At 31.8% G+C, this 16,830-nt stretch overlaps 1 protein-coding gene across 1 annotated transcript in view; it reads right to left on the reverse strand.

The window, feature by feature from the left end:
* The window catches only part of LOC131841594 (uncharacterized), a 119,612-nt gene extending 103,224 nt beyond the window's left edge, over positions 1-16,388 (reverse strand). Inside the window, exon 1 of the mRNA XM_059189915.1 lies at positions 16,149-16,388. Within this exon, the coding sequence (XP_059045898.1) occupies positions 16,149-16,266 (118 nt within the window). The 5' untranslated portion in view covers positions 16,267-16,388. The remainder of the gene's footprint in view (positions 1-16,148) is intronic.
* Between the last annotated feature and the right edge of the window lie 442 nt (positions 16,389-16,830).

Here is a 16,830-nt window from a genome sequence, read left to right on the forward strand (position 1 = left end):
TGTAATTCCAAATTAACAGCTTTCACAATATGCATATTAAAATACATATGGTACTTACATCGAAAAATAATTTTAATCTTTAACTGTTTGTTCTTTCTAATTTCCAAAATGACCGATTTTGATGAGACTTTTACTCAAAGATAGCTAATGTTATAAGGAGTTATTTAGACTACTTTTATTTTAGAAATAAATAGTTTAACAGCGTGAGCTAAGATGTCGTAGTGTTACCTACGACATCTTAGCCCACGCTAGTTATCTATCTATCTATCTATATATATAACTCAAAGGTGACTGACATAGTGATCTATCAACGCACTGCCCAGACCACTGGACGGATCGGGCTGAAATTTGGCATGCAGGTAGATGTTATGACGTAGGCATCCGCTAAGAAAGGATTTTGATTAATTCTACCCCTAAGGGGATAAAATGGGGGATGAAAGTTTATATGGAACTTTGTCAATTTTAAACCAATCGGGCTGAGATTTTGCATACATAAAGCTACTATGACGTAGGCATCTCCTAAGAAAGAATTTTGATAAATTCCACCCCTAAGGGCATAAATTAACGCGAGCGAAGCCGCGGGCAAAAGCTAGTGTAATATATAAATAGAAAGTGGACTAATAACTAGGTAAGTTCTTAAGGCATATGCTTGTTTGTCATCTACGTAGTATAAAAAAACCTCAGACAGACAGATTGGTCCAATCGTGTAGTAAATTGTGTCGACAATAGGTACTTTTAGAACACAATGTGTGAAACGGTTCCCTTTCATGCCCAGAATATTGTAAGATGCGATTAAGGGAACAAAGCACGAAGGAAGTTATCATTTTGTAAAAATATTTATATAAAAAACATAACTTTTATAGGCAGCTAAATTGTTCTACATGAATAAATGATTTTTTTTTTTTTTAATATTAATTTTAAATAATTGTTACTTTCAATAAAGATGTACCATAAAAATTATTTTAATGGGGTTTCTTAAATCAACAGTGAGGTTTTAAATATATACTATAAATTGCTGAGGTTTTTTATAAATTAATTAAAATAATCTCTGCTGTTTCATATAAAATCAAATTAAAATATTCTTATTCATATATAATAGTTTTATTACAAAGTCCTATGATATGTCAAATCTACCGTCAGTTCGGAGTGCTTTCGTGCTAAATATAATGGATAAGTCGTGGCACTAGTATAATTTAAATAGTAGGTTTAGTATATTTAAGTAGCAAATATAAAATAAATATTTATATTAAACTACGTATTATCGGCAAGTTTGACTATTTTTATTAATATAATAGATAAACATGTTAGTTCGCATAATAGAATTTACCTTGACATTAAATTTCATAAGATCCTTTTAACCAGTTAGTCATGAAAAGGTAACAAGCAGACAGATAAACACATTTTGAAACACAGAAAATGTGTTTATCTGTGTGCATCTATATATATAAGAATAATTAAAATTTGCCGCAAATTTAAAATAATTTATTTTATTACATTTGTCAATAAGTTTTAGTGTCTTTAAGTTCAAATATTTAGTCAATCACGAGCAAGTTCGCATATAAAAGCTAGAATACCTATAAAGTCATGCGGTTTCAACCGCGTGAAATTTATAACCTATGTGTTGTTTTGATGTATAAGCTATATTACTGCAAAGTTTCATTAAGATCTATTCAGTAGTTTTCGCGTGAAAGAGTAACAAACATCCATCCATACTCACAAACTTACGCGATTATAATATTAGTAATATGTATAGAACCACAATCTCCAAAAACCTATCTTTTTTATGCTATCAGAATGGCAAATAAGACAGCACACCTCATGGTAAGTGGTATCCGTCGGTTATATACATGAACAGCACCACTAACATCACGTTATCATGTGATGCCCGTGATACCACTCAAGCGTTGCTATTCTAAAGAACTGAGATGTCATTCCTCCTATACTGTAATTCCACTGCCTTATCTCATCTTCCGACTTCTTATTACATTCCCAGATAATCCTGGTAATCCAGACGGAGTCAAGGGCAGAGTCTAGTCTTCCTGTAAAGGTCTTACTTAGTGGTTTAACCATTTGGTACACAACAGGGCTCTACCCACGATTTTTCAAAGGAAACCTCTTTTATGGTCCTAAGTAAAGAAAACTGAAGGTCTGCTTTGTGAAAGAGAGAAGTTTTCATGACCGTTCGTTTTGTACTTGGATGGACCTTTTATAATTTTGTTTAATATATATATGCATATATATATTTCATGAACAAACAATGTACAAATGTTTAAACAAAAAATAAACTAAGACCGGACGAAAGCAATGAGTCTGTTTCGGAAACGGATCCTGCATGTATTTTATTTTATTTATATATTTTACCGAACCCAGTTAAAAACTGGTTCTAGTTTTAATAATAATAATATCTCAGGACAATTATCACAGCATCTAGTCCTTAGCTAAGCAGAGCTTGTGTTAAGGTACTAGAAAACTGATATAAATATGTAGATGAATTTTTTTTTAATACATACATAATAGACATCAAAACACGTAGTTTTACTCATGAATACAAATGTTATTACTATGCGACTAATCGAATCCACAGCCATCAGAAGTAAGACTGTGTACTAAACGGCTAGATCACTGAGGTCGTCAAATTTTGATAGACATTCATACATTCATATGTTAGTACAATATCTTTGTATAAATAAAAACAAACCATTTACTTCCAGGATATAAAATAGCTAGATTTCTGTAGAAAAAATCCGAATTATAAAATATTTTTACATACTTCTTTCTTTTCTATAGTATGCATAATTCTGAACATATTTTTTACTTTTATACAGACAAGTTTTAAAAACCTTAGTAACTAATTACGAGTATTATGATATATTCCTTCCATTATTCAAACACGAATCACTTTCCCTATTCATATTGATTTACAACAGTAGTATATATAATTAGTAAGTAGTAAATATAATTCTAATCAATATCTCGATATATGTATATATAATTTCATTATATAATAGACTATAATATCATATTCAGTAAGTTTAAATTTCAATAAATTAATACACATGTAATCTTTGAAGCGAGACAGGTGTTATAAGAATAGACACCGTACCCTTCACATGCCAATATAAACAGTGAAACCCTCCCCAACTAATTAGTTCTAACCTAATTAGCTCGTCCTTCTTCAACTTGCGACCTTTAAGCACAATACACTCGGTTAACCCCAATAAAATTAACCAAAAAAAAATTATGGCAGTACATAGCAAATATCTTGGTCTGATAAAAAAAAAAAGATATTTATAAACTATATACTCACAATGGAACTCGACGAATATCTAGAATTCAATTTCCGAATTTGAAAATTCACGTTCGATTTTTAAACGGCGGCACCTAAATTTCGGATGTTCTAAATTCGAATTTTTAAATGGAGGGCACGTCTACCTCCCGCGAGTGAGCGAGCGACTCTGGAAACTTGGAAAGCGGTTGCGCGGGAAAATCGCTTCTACTTGTGTTCATGTTACAGCTAAAGGTTACTTCACAAATTTTATTACACCTACTATATACGAATTGAAATTTTAATATTATCATGCCACAGATTAACAATAAGCAGTGTGCATGACTATTATAATAGGCCTTTTTAATAAGAACGCTAACAAGTTTAATAAGAACTTTAACGCGCCGGTTTTGCACGAAGACAAATATTCTATTTTAATTTTTTTAAGTACAATACAACCAAATGAATATATAGGTATATTTTTTTAAAATACTTTGTATTGAAACATTGGTAGTAAAATTACAGGTGTGGCACCTTAGTACGCCGGAATAAGGTCACGTAAGGGATAACAAGGGCGTCACGTGACTGCATGATGTCCATAGTGACTGGTGCTTTGCATCTATATAGTTTTTCTAGAAAAAATCTAATTTGAAATTCATAGCGTTGACAATATTATCTGATTGCACAAAGATTGAGTGCGTAGCGGTATCTATGTTGATTGTCGCATGCCTAATCCTTGTTAATGTGTATTTACTTAGAACAACATTTATTTAAAAGAGTAACACACAAGTTTCTTTCTCATTCTTCCTGATTTCTGCCTTCCGAATGAATGGTAGAATAAAAAAAAATGTGGCTATTCAAAAGTGCTTATATTAAGTTTATTTGAATAAAGATTATTTGTATAGGCGTCGGTTACCATCAGGCTGATATATGTCATAAAAATGGAAAATGTATGAGTTATGTATTTTTGTACTAAATCCATTAAATACAATATTTATATTGAGTGTAATATGTGAAATTTATATTAAACTAGCTACCGCCCCGGCTTCGTACGGGTGTACATGTATTATACATATAAACCTTCCTTTTGAATTACTCTATCTATTGCTAAAAACTACATTAAAATGTGTTGCATTGTATAAAAGATCTAAGCGAACAAACAGCCAAAGCAACTTCATTTTATACTATGTGAAGATAAAGTATATACGATGCTTCGTATTATACAAATTTAATTAGAATTAGAAATTAATTATTTCATATTTTAATTCAAAAGGTTTTTTCGTAATATATTCCTTTAAGACATCATGTACACGTATTAGAAATATAAACTTTATAATTGACGGCGCTGTTGAAAATAACGAGCTTTTGTGTATTTATTTATGTTTTATAAAAAAATAATAATAAAAATATTAAAGTATATATAAAAAGTATTGTATAGAATATGTGTCTAATGTGAATATATGTCGAACGCTTAATCAACACCTACAATAAAACTAGTTATAGATTCAGTTGATTCTGTTAAATGTATCTTAAGTAGGTAACATAAACCACTTTAAAAATTCAAAGGTCCTGGGTTTGATTCTGGCCGACAACACAAATTTCGTTTTGTACTTTATTACTACATTTTATATACCTACTTACTTCCGTTCTATTATATTTATATATCAAAATTTTAAAAAATATTACTTAAAAAATCATTTAATGTAAGACGTTTCAACCGCTTTTGAACGTCCAGTTTTTGTTATTAATATTTTTACTATACCGCCCAGTTCTATATACAAATTCAATTTAGAAGAATTGGCAATAAAGTTAAGTGAATTTCTTTTTATTTTTGAGTCAATTTATTTACATTTTATGCTTATATAGGTATCTAACATAAAATCATCTGACCTACTCTGCGGTGATAGATACACTGATATTGTAATCTCGCCCTTAGGCACGTCGAATTCAAATAGATCCAGCACATTTAGGCATCCAAAGTATGTTATAGAAGTATTTAAATAACTCCGTAATAATACATAGAAGGTAATGAATGCATTACATCCTAGGTCTATATAAGCGTAGATATAGCGTTATATAGGCGTAGAATTTGGACTGAATTTCTTGTGTTATTTTAAATCAATATTAATGCTGTTAATCTATATTTACGACAGATACCACTCACCATCAGGTGGGCCGTCAGCTTGTTTCCAAAGATCGCTATCTACTTTCCAAAGTTGGTTAAAAAGGTAAAATAATTATGTTATCAGTGAAATTCCTTCATACAATAGCGTCCGAGAAAGGTTCCAGGGCCCGAGTTATTTACTTATGGCGCGCTACGGATTTTCGGCCATCTTTAATAATGGCCGGAGGTCACTTATTAACGATATTAGAGCCGAGAGTTTAACGTTTTAATAGCTTTTAAAAATTAAATTTAGCATTATGAATATATCTGGATTTTAGCAGAGTTCATAACTGGTTTAGTAGCTTAACAGCCTGGTTCACATTTGAAAGATTGTAATTTTGATTCCCGATCAATATAACTATTCACCGGAACGGATCTTAATGAAACCTAACCTGATCCATTGTCACAAAAAAAGCAAATGAAGTCTCTAGTATTAATTAGAAAAGAGTTATATCTTCTCTTATCTCTTTTTCAATACTAATACGTAATCGATATATTGGATTGACTGTCAGGTTTTAATTAAGTCTGCGTATTACAGAAATATAGTATTCCAATAACTAACAGTTAATTAAGGAGACAGGCGAGTCGGCAGAGCGTGCAATCAATTCTATAACGGGAATAAAGGTAGAAAGAAGTATTATGACTATATATCACTAGTGCAAAACTTTAGTCATTAAATTATACTGACTGTAACATTTAATGTACTTTCCTATAGACTAACTTTTTTCTTATGTATTTGGATGGCAAATAAGCCCGTGAAAAACGATAACCGCCGCTGTTAATGTATGTGGATATCACGTTATTAATAATAATAGTATGTACAGGACTATTCACACAGTGCAATCTAAACGCAAGCTAAGCTTGTGATATAAATTCCTAGAGTAACAAGCTAAAAATTAGCTAAATCAAATAGTAAAGAAACTATTTTTCATTATATAGTGACTATGCATACTGTAAAAATTGAATAAACATATCATTATATAGTATAAAATAAAGCCGCTGTCGCTGTCTGTCCTTATGTATGCTTAAATCTTTAAAACTTTAAGATAGAGTGATTCAAGAGGAAGGTTTATATATGTAATACAAGTACATCCGGGCGAAGCCGGGGCGAGTAGCTAGTGTAATATTAACAGAATAGTTATTAGCACAAGTTGAGTGTTTCCAAAATTGTTTATATTTGTATAAAATAAAAGTAAAAATACAAAAATAAAACCATGTAGTATAGTATAGTCCCTAAAATGAATATATATATATATATATATATATATATATATATATATATATATTATTTTGTTGTGTATCCCTTAATTTAATAAAAAAATACCACATGTAATATATAAGTAATATTATATTATCTGTGGTATTAATAAAGCTGTAACAAGCCTGGAACTTTATATTCGAGCACATTGTAAAATGAATAAAAAATCAGAGTTTATTAATACTAGACAACTGATATGCATACTTCTTTTACAAATGTTATTGTTATGGTTATTCTTACATATCCTGTACGTACAGGATATGTATGCAAGTGAAATTTCACTGTCTCCTATCCTACAATCAATCCTAATATCGAAACTCAGCTTTTTTTATCTTTAAGTAACAAAAATAAAATAAAAATCAAATTAATAAACTTAAACTAATATGATACCATCCAGAACAACAACTTGGGTGAGTAAACATAACTTACAAAGCAAACTTGAGACCTAAAATAACATAATCGTAACGAGAGAAGTAAATAATAACTAAACGTTATTTCCAATAGAATTATTCATATTAAAACCCGATTAACTGTATTAATCATATGTATTAATAGCGAAATATTCGAAATAACTATTGCAAAAATATTGGTCATAAAATTATGCTTAGTAGTCGTAATGAGGTCAGTATTGAGGTCACTGGAATCACCATAAGGCTAGTCGTATTCTAAGTAAACCTAAGTAAGTTTTGAAATTATTGTTCAAATCGAGTGTTGGCGTGAAGGAGTAAAAGAGACAAAAGGAATCTTCAGATTACAAAGTTTCAGTCCACACAGCGTAAAAAGACCATATACAAAGGTCACAATAACAACAAAGACATCAATCATCAGGCTAGACGTAACCTGATTACTAGGACAATATGATAAAAATAGAAATAAAAAATAATGTACAGAAGTACCAAGACCACATAAGTTCGTAGCGATGTCGCGTAGCAGTGCTACGAGATTCGTAGCAAGATATACTAAGGCGGTACACGCATTTTCATTTAACTAATAAATGTATAATCATGTATAACACCTTACATCTTTTGTTAAGTATTTTTTTATTGGAATGGAGCAACCTTCTGTGCTAACGGTATATGCTGGCGGAGCCCTAGTGGAAAATGATATGATAAGTATGAAGTCAGTTACAATATGCCGCAACTAAAAGACTTTAACAAGTTTACCAGATGGACCGAGTGGTGGTCAAACTGGCATGAATGTCAATTAAATTGCCAGAAAGGGGCCACTAGTCGCCATTATTAACAAAAAAACAATAAAAATAGGCCGTAATTTAATAAGATATAAGTAAAGTGCGCGAAATATAACGATAAATATCAAGTTGTGATACCGACGAAGTTATATATAATAAGCTAGTAAATTAATAAATAAAAGTTAGTCTGTTGATTAAAAAGACACAAACAAGTATTACCACCAAAATACCACAAGCAGAAAATGTCACTTGTATGTTGTTGGAAACGCAAAGTTAAAACTCGTTAGTTCAGTCACTTCTATAGAGTATGAAACACGAGGACTCCGTGAATTGTGTCAGCGAGGATATAGTTTCAACCATAAATGAATTATATCACTAACTGCTAACCGCGACTTCGGCTGCTTTCATAGGGTACACTAGTAGAACCATCTCTTAATGATAATTGTATTGTACGCCTAGGAGCATAGACTTTTAACTTATTAACAAGGCATAGCATACTGAATATAATTAAATCCTAGATAATATGTACAAACAAAGTTGGGAGTAAGAAATATATATATATATATATATATATATATATATATATATATATATATATATATATATATATATGTTCTTTATAGGTTTAAAGGAAGCACCATTAACAAGTAATTACAAGTAGAAAACGTTCCCCTAGATTCATAGTTTGTTAGCATTGGTATGGTACAAGTTACAATCGACTAGTTTGGTTAACAATTATGTGATATTTTAAAATAAATCCGTTCGTGTGATATAATCCATCGTCAATTAAATTGCATTCACATTTATTATTATTATTATTATTAAACACATCATAAATAAACACAATTTAGTGGTTTGATGTAATAAACATGTATGCAGTGTAATTATTACAAACAAAATATATATAATTAAAAATACATTTTAAATAAAATTTCTACTTATTATAAAAAAATACCATATTACTGCAATATATATATACCTATATTACGTTGATTATTATATGTTTTGTTCTTATCAAATAAAACAAGATAATTTATTCTTTTGATATCGTGACGGTACTTAAATTGTCATTGAGTAAACAAATACTAATCTACTTAATTAATCATTACATAGTATAAAACAAAATCGCTGTCGCTGTCTGTCCGTCCCTATGTATGCTTAAATCTTTAAATCTACGCAACGGAATTAGAAGCGGTTTTTTTTAACAGATAGAGTGATTCAAGAGGAAGGTTTATATATATAATACATGTACACCCGTACGTAGTCGGGGTGGTTAGCTAGTAAAAATATAAAACAGTTTTAATTATTCAACTATTTTGTCTTTTGGGACTGTAGTTAATACTTTAAATAAGTAATAATTTACATTGTTTTTAATGGATCTATTTACAATAGAATGATATAGTTATACCAGTAAAGAATGGGAAAGTCAGGTTAGACCAATGTGGTGTATTCACTATCAATTAACTACAGTACTTTATAAGTCGACTTGACTCCTATTAGAGTCCCTATATGAAATAAAAAATAAAAATGATCTTTATTCTCTTGATTTTTTTTTATACCACGTAGGTGGCAAACAAGCATACGGCCCACCTGATGATAAATGGTTACCGTAGCCTATGGACACCAGGGGTGACACATGCGCATTACCGAGCCTTAAGAAACCTTAAAAAAACCATGTAAAAATGCTGTAGTCTCTCGAGAAAACCTCGGCAGGTAGTTAATTCCACAATCTAAGTGTACGCGGGAGGAAGCTCCTCTGAAACCGCACTGTCCGAGACCACTTAGGTTCCAGCGTGTGGGGATGAATTCCCTGTCGATGGCGAGCGGTGGGATGGTAAAAGGTAGCCGTAGGCATCATGTCAAACAATTCATCAGAACTCAGTCCGTTGTATATACGGTAGAACACACAAAGCGATGGGAAGTCTCGTCTCAAGCTAAGTGGTACGATACCGTTTGAGAGATTGGGATCATCAAACTCATTAAATATTCACATCCTAATTAAATATAATTCACATCCTCAGCTAAAGTCGTCTCTAAGGCGTAGGCAACTTCTAAATCCTCCTTAGAGTCCCTATACTAGAAATTAATTTTAGGTTCAAATTTTAATGAATAACAAGAAAATGTATATACCTATAAGTTTATTCCTTGGCACCTCAACCATCATGAACGCGCACAAAGTAAACAAGTTACCTCTCCCCTCTAATAGTTGGTTAACGACGTCATTTTCAATCAACGTTAGACATTACTTATACGCTCACTAGCGAGCGTAGAAGTAACCCAATTTTTAATGACATATAGAAATAAAAAAATATAATGAGAGCTTCGTGACTTAGTGTAACCCTGAAATAATAATAACAATCTTGGACAATTCATAGCGCCACCTAGTCCGAAGCTAAGCAGAACTTGTGTTAGACAAATGATGTAAATACTTAATTTTTTTTTGTAAATACATACATAATATAGGTAAGTAGAAAACAGCCCGGCCAACACAAATTATACTCATGAATACAAATAGAAATGTGGATTAAAAATATTAATTTTTTTTAATGAACACAAGGTACTCTAACAAACTCTATTCAAAAACCCATATGGATCAATATTAATTAAAAACTCTATTATTTAAAAAAAAAAAAGAATTGAGTTTTCTTGTCACAGCTCGTCACATGTTTCACATGTGACTAGCACAGTATGTATTACAACAGATATGAGGTTTTTTGAAGTTTTTCGTAATTAATTGAAATTTTTTATTTTGAATGTATATTAGACACACGCGCATACCATTTTTGTCTGAATCTCTGTTCATAAACCGCCAACTTGTGCCACAATACTCTCGATCACCGGTAGTATTAATATATATTAGATTTGAAATTTGTGACGTCACAAAATTTAGAACTTACGTCATGTCATACAGTATTGACCTTCTCCTTAACGTGTGACATTCATTTTAAAAAGATTTTTTTCAAATCCGGTTAGGTACAAACTTCAGCTTCATATATTTGTACAGACTTCGTATGAAAAAGTAATACGGTGTTAACAAAACTAAGCCATCAGACCAGGGGAAATCGCTGGGAAGTACGTAGTAATAAATAAAGGTATAATTTATGATCGGCGTACAGCGATGTACGACATTTTGATCGTAAACTGAAACGAAATAACATCGTAACCTTATGTAGTATACGAGTATGATATGTTATTTTTATTTTATACTATGACCTTGTAGAGAGAAATTAAAATTACATGTAAAGAGTTATTATATAAAGAACACACATACCTACTTTATATATATTTTAAAGTAATATCTGTCGCTTATTTGTAGCGAACTATATCTTATTATTATGAACCAGTGTGTGTATTCCTAAGCTTTTTTTTTTTTTTAATTACTTACTATTATTGTACGCTACCTCTAATAATCAATATTTATAGTACTTATTCTTATTACTTATTGTTTTCAGGAATCCTGTTGCATACTCTAAAAATATTTGTCTGTCATATTTACCTATCATTAATTTTAGGAAATTTACTAATTTTATTTTTATATCTAGTAAATTAGTTTCATTATTTAATAATATAATCATTATATTAATACATAAAGCAAAAACTTTGTATGCCTTTTTAAGAAAATTGCGCCGATGCGATGGAGGAGTGTAAAATTTCGCACACTTGTACTTTATATAGAGAAGAAGTGCAGGATGCTAATATATTTTTAATTATGCTTTATAAATACATTTAAACAATCAAAAACATTACACATACTACCATTATATTACAAGACTAATAACAAAACGTCAATATTGTTATCAAATCAGCGAATCAAGGTTTGTTTCTGTACTGTTATCAATGTAATATATATATAATATTTAAAGCAAGTCTTTGACAAATACAACCTAGATATAATTCAAACTCATCATTTAAATTATTTATGGTCAAATTCTGACCACTGCGCGATCTCTAGTAATAATTAATAATATATTAGGACAATTCACACAGTGTCATCTTGTCTCCAACTAAGCGAAGCTTGTGTTATGGGTACCAGGCAACTAATATAAATACATGGTTATGTTTTTTGTATATACATACATATTATATATAGAAAAAAACTGTTAGCTATTTTTTATTATCTATTATTTTATTGTTCTTCTTTTATTTCTTTTTTTTAAACAATCTTTTTCCATAATTATATTTACCAACATAATAATAATGCAGTCCCCTCGCTTACCATACATTTATTCATTAACCCACTAGCAAATTCAATTGTCTATAAAATTTGCCTCACCACTGTCTATTTATAACGCTATACTTCAACCGTAATTTCGCCTAGCAATTTCGATAATCGCTCGCTTGCCCCAAATCCGATATGCCCAGGGGTATTTATTTATTAAAGGCTATTTACTGTCCATTGTAAGTCATTGGTATCGAGAGATCGATAAATAAATAAATATCTCAAATCAAAGGTATAATCCCAGATGGTAAAGAGTCATTGCCTACCTTTATACCATAATATTAGGATTGATTTCCTTTGTTCGAGTTTCTACAGTATATGTTCTATGTAACTGGAATGGTAATCAGGCTTGCGGCTCACTTGATTGAAAGTGGTAACCTATATACAACCGTCGCCTATATATAATACACGAACATCACCATGGACATCACGTTATCATGTGACGCCTGTGATACCACCCATGCATTGCCATACCGAAAGACTAAGATGTTATACCTCCATATCCAGTTATTTTACTGCATTTTCTCGCCTCTCCAGCAAAACATCGGAATATTTACCTACGCATGAACGCAGAGGGGTTTCAGATGAGCTTCCTCCCGCGTACAGTTAGATTGTGAAATGAACTACCTGCCGAGGCTTTCTCGAAAGACTACAAAAGTGGATTTCAAGAAACCCTTCTTAATATTAATTAAGATTTCTTAAGAGTCGGCAACGCGCATTAACACCTCTGGTGTTTCAGATGTCCATAGGATAAGGTAACCGTTTACCATCAGATGGGCCGTATGCTTGTTTGCCAAAGTTGTAGTATAAAAAAATAACGAAACTCTTTACGAAAAGGTTTATTTCTCAAAATAGTGACCTTAATATCATTGAATGTTAGATGCAAACTATACACTTGCAGTCCCCAACTTTCGTTTAGATGAAGTTAATAGATTAAACTCTCTAAAGAGTACTTGCGGATTTCTACCAAACTTCGTTAGGCAGGCAGTTTCGAGAAACACGAGCGGTGAAGGTGAGTGTTGACGTATGTGGGCATACTGGCTCCTTAAATCTACACCCGAGTCTCAAGTCTCGAGAACTGCTCAGAGTTTCCCTCAGAGAGGGAGTGTCAGAACACTAGATATCTAGTGTCAGAGAGGGGAATTCCGAGCAGTTCGGGATTATTCCGACTTCCGCACTGTGAATCTATGGAATGTAAAGAAGTTCGTCTCTCTCTATGGGAATGGACATTAAATTTTACAACATGATACCAAAGTATGTTGAATTTACTGTTTATTGAATTCACAAAATGTATTAAGAGATACTTTTGAATAAAGCCTATTACTTTGGAAACGTGTTATGCTATTTAAATCGTATAACAATTATTATGAGTACTGACAATGGAAGTCGCATCAAAAAACTACTATAAAAACTACTACTTATAGTTGTAGTTTTTGACTAACTAAATTTCTTTAATTTTTAACCGCATTCCTCCGAGAAAGTATTAGAGGCCCCCGAGGGGCTACGATTCACATTTTTCAATCCACTGATCTAATTCTATCTTTGACCGATGATCCACAGACCACATAATAAAATAAACAATCCGATTCACCTAATCGGGTGGCTGATAAAAGGGATGGTGCGTCAAAAAGTATTTCGTCAGCGCAAACAAAATGTTGTCAGCGCCGCATTCAGTACTGAATTATTCAGGTGGGGATAATTTATGAACGCCCGGAAAAAGCTCGAGTGGTTATTCTCATGTCGATAGATATTTTCACGAGATTAGTTGACTCTTCCACTTCGTACGAAAATGTTCATTTGTAAGTATAGAGAAATGAAATTGTTATTCTATATTCTTATTAAACATTTAATTGATAGATTTAATTTTGACGGCCTCGGTGGTGTAGCGGTTTAGTACATCGCTTTATTTCCGATGATCGCGGGTTTGATTCCTCGCAAGGTATAATCAATTGTAATCATAAGTATAATTGTTTGTATCGGTCTGTATGTTTTCTATGTGCATACACAATGTATGTATTTACAAATGTAAAAAATACAAACTATGTATTTATATCAGTTGTTATTTATTTATTTGTTATTATTTAACATACTATTTTTAATTAAACATTTAGTTTCTTTTACATCATATTTATTAAGATATTATAATTTATGGCCAGTGTTTTTATTTACAAATTAACCGAATAATTTAAAAATTAGCACTAACACTAAGCAACTATGAACAGTAACTTAATCAGATAACTTGTCGGTTATCTTAACTGAAGTAGCTAGTGGAACTGGACGGTAGCAAGTGATAAAAAATTGAAATCCGAAAGTGTTCTATATGAATAAATGAGTTTTGAATTCTATTGAGTTTTCAACTATAAATAAATTTTATCATTCACCGGTTTGATAGGAAGTAAAGCAACTAGATGCAGCAGTATAATAATTTCCTTCCTCTTAACATACATCGTTTGAATCCAGCAATTTTACAGCTATATAAAGTTGCTCCACCATAAAAGTGAAACAGATTTAGCACTGACAAGACATAAAACGTAACGTCACGACTGTTCTCCTGGGTCAGAGGTTTTGTGAACATTATGGTAAAACCCGCTGGGTATATTTGATTCCAAAATATAGGGGCAAGTCTACCTTCTTTAACTCAAATCTTACTCAGCAAGCTGCTTGGTAACAGAAATACATTGGAATACATAGGTGACCCACGCAGGCTCCGATCGTTCCCCCGTCCAATTCCAGGGATCGAAACTACGAAACTACGAAGTCCTGAATCCCTAGCGGTGTCCTCAGACTAAAGTCGTATCAGTCAGGCGGGAGTTGGCCTTCAGCCGCTCTATAAGTCCTTCCGCAGGTTTGGAGTGCACTCGCACTGCATTTGCACTCGCTCCCTATCGTCCGGTAAAGTTGTAAAGGCCAGCTGCGTAAAAACTTAGGTCGAGTGTTCATAGTAAATGAATTTTGGTTAGAACTATCATCAGATATATAAACCTTATTTTTATCGACGAGAGGTATAAAAAATCGATCAACATTTTAGCGAACGCTTCCTGAATAGGCCCCATCGTTGGGAGCAGGCACAATTTCGTGAGCCGGGCTATCCCTAAATTCTTCAGCGTACCAATCGCGAAACGTAATGACGCCAACATTTATTTTGTTGTATCATACAATAAAATATTTACAACCCTAATGCCTAGGGTATGTACCATGTTAGTTTAACCTTTACACGGTCACCTCTGGAAATAATCGTGATTAATATACTATAGCTCTACTATACTATACTCATCATCATATCATCTCTACAGATGTCCCACCAGTTCTGGCGGGTGGGTCATTCCATTATCACCCAATAAAAAAAATTAACTAAAAGTCTAATGCCTACTACAGGTGGTAGAGTCTCGAGTAACTCATTCGTGTTTCCTGGCTATATTTCTGCCACATCTAAACATTTAAATAAGTAGTAACACACGAATAAAAAAATATCACGTAAAAAAACTGCATCGTATTGGATCAATTCATGTAGGAACATCGGTTATTTGAAAAAATTAAATAATCTGAGGTAACACATATAAACAAAAAATCACACCACAGTCAAAGGAAGCACCCTCCATTTTTTAGAGTCGGTTGAAAACGACTGTCCCTTCCATAAATATTTGTGGCCAGTAATGAGTTCTGTCTCTTGAAGTATTTCTACAAATTTGCTTTCAGCGCCACCTATCCATTGTTTACAAAAATACGAAATACTTGGAATGCCATGGAATTCTGTTGAGCACTAGAGGAGTAGTTCAAGAGGTAAAAAATAGATGGCGCTATATCGAATATAGGACTATAAATAAATATTTCATCACTATATTTGTACCAAAATATGACAGCTTGCATTATTCTTCATAAATTCAAATTGAATCAATTAGAATCCGCATTTACAGATCGTTAAAAATAATCAATCCTTATTAAGTTAAACGTATTTAATAATCGTATTGTACAGTATCTATTTATTTCAAAAAAAAACAGTAATATAAGTGTTGTTAAATTAATTTTAGTAATCATAAACAAAAATAAACTTACCTGAAATAACAGCATTAGCGTCATTTTGTGCATTATTTTGTTTATTTTGCGTTGTGTCCTTACTTTGTTCATTTTCGTCTTTGGTCGTTTTCGCTTCGGAACTTGTGTTGCAGCCCATTTTATTGCACTCACGTGTACACTAATACTACACTAATGTAAACAGCACAGTGGCACTACACTGTAATGGGTTTTGGTAATAAAAGTATACACTATAACATCGTAGTTGTCATCGATTGAGTTTATTATCTGAAACAAAGGAAAACTAATTATAAAGCTTTGAAATTTGTTTTCAAATCAAATAAAAAATCATTGATTCGTCCAGTTCAGTATATATATTTAATTGAGAAGAACTGGCAAGTAACTCAACTATTTTTTAAAGCCTTTTTTACATACATTATACACTTATGTAGGTATCAATGTCTAACATTAAGTGAATCTCGTGCATAAACTATTATTGCCATGCACGTTTGTCATTCAAGTAATCGTTTAGAGTGTAATAAATAGGCTTTGCTCAATAAATATGATGTAATGAATGCATTACTTTATTATTATAATAATTTTATTTTATAAACTATTTATTACATTATCAGTATGCAAATGCCTTACAACGCAGACATATCCGGTAGTAACTCAAAAATAGAGCTTTTCAATCCCAGAGACATTACCGATGTTGCCAGGTTTT

This window comes from Achroia grisella, unplaced genomic scaffold (genome assembly GCF_030625045.1).
Source record: "Achroia grisella isolate CSIRO2021 unplaced genomic scaffold, CSIRO_AGI_Agris_v1 utg1847, whole genome shotgun sequence".
Taxonomy (NCBI): Eukaryota; Metazoa; Arthropoda; class Insecta; order Lepidoptera; family Pyralidae; genus Achroia; species Achroia grisella.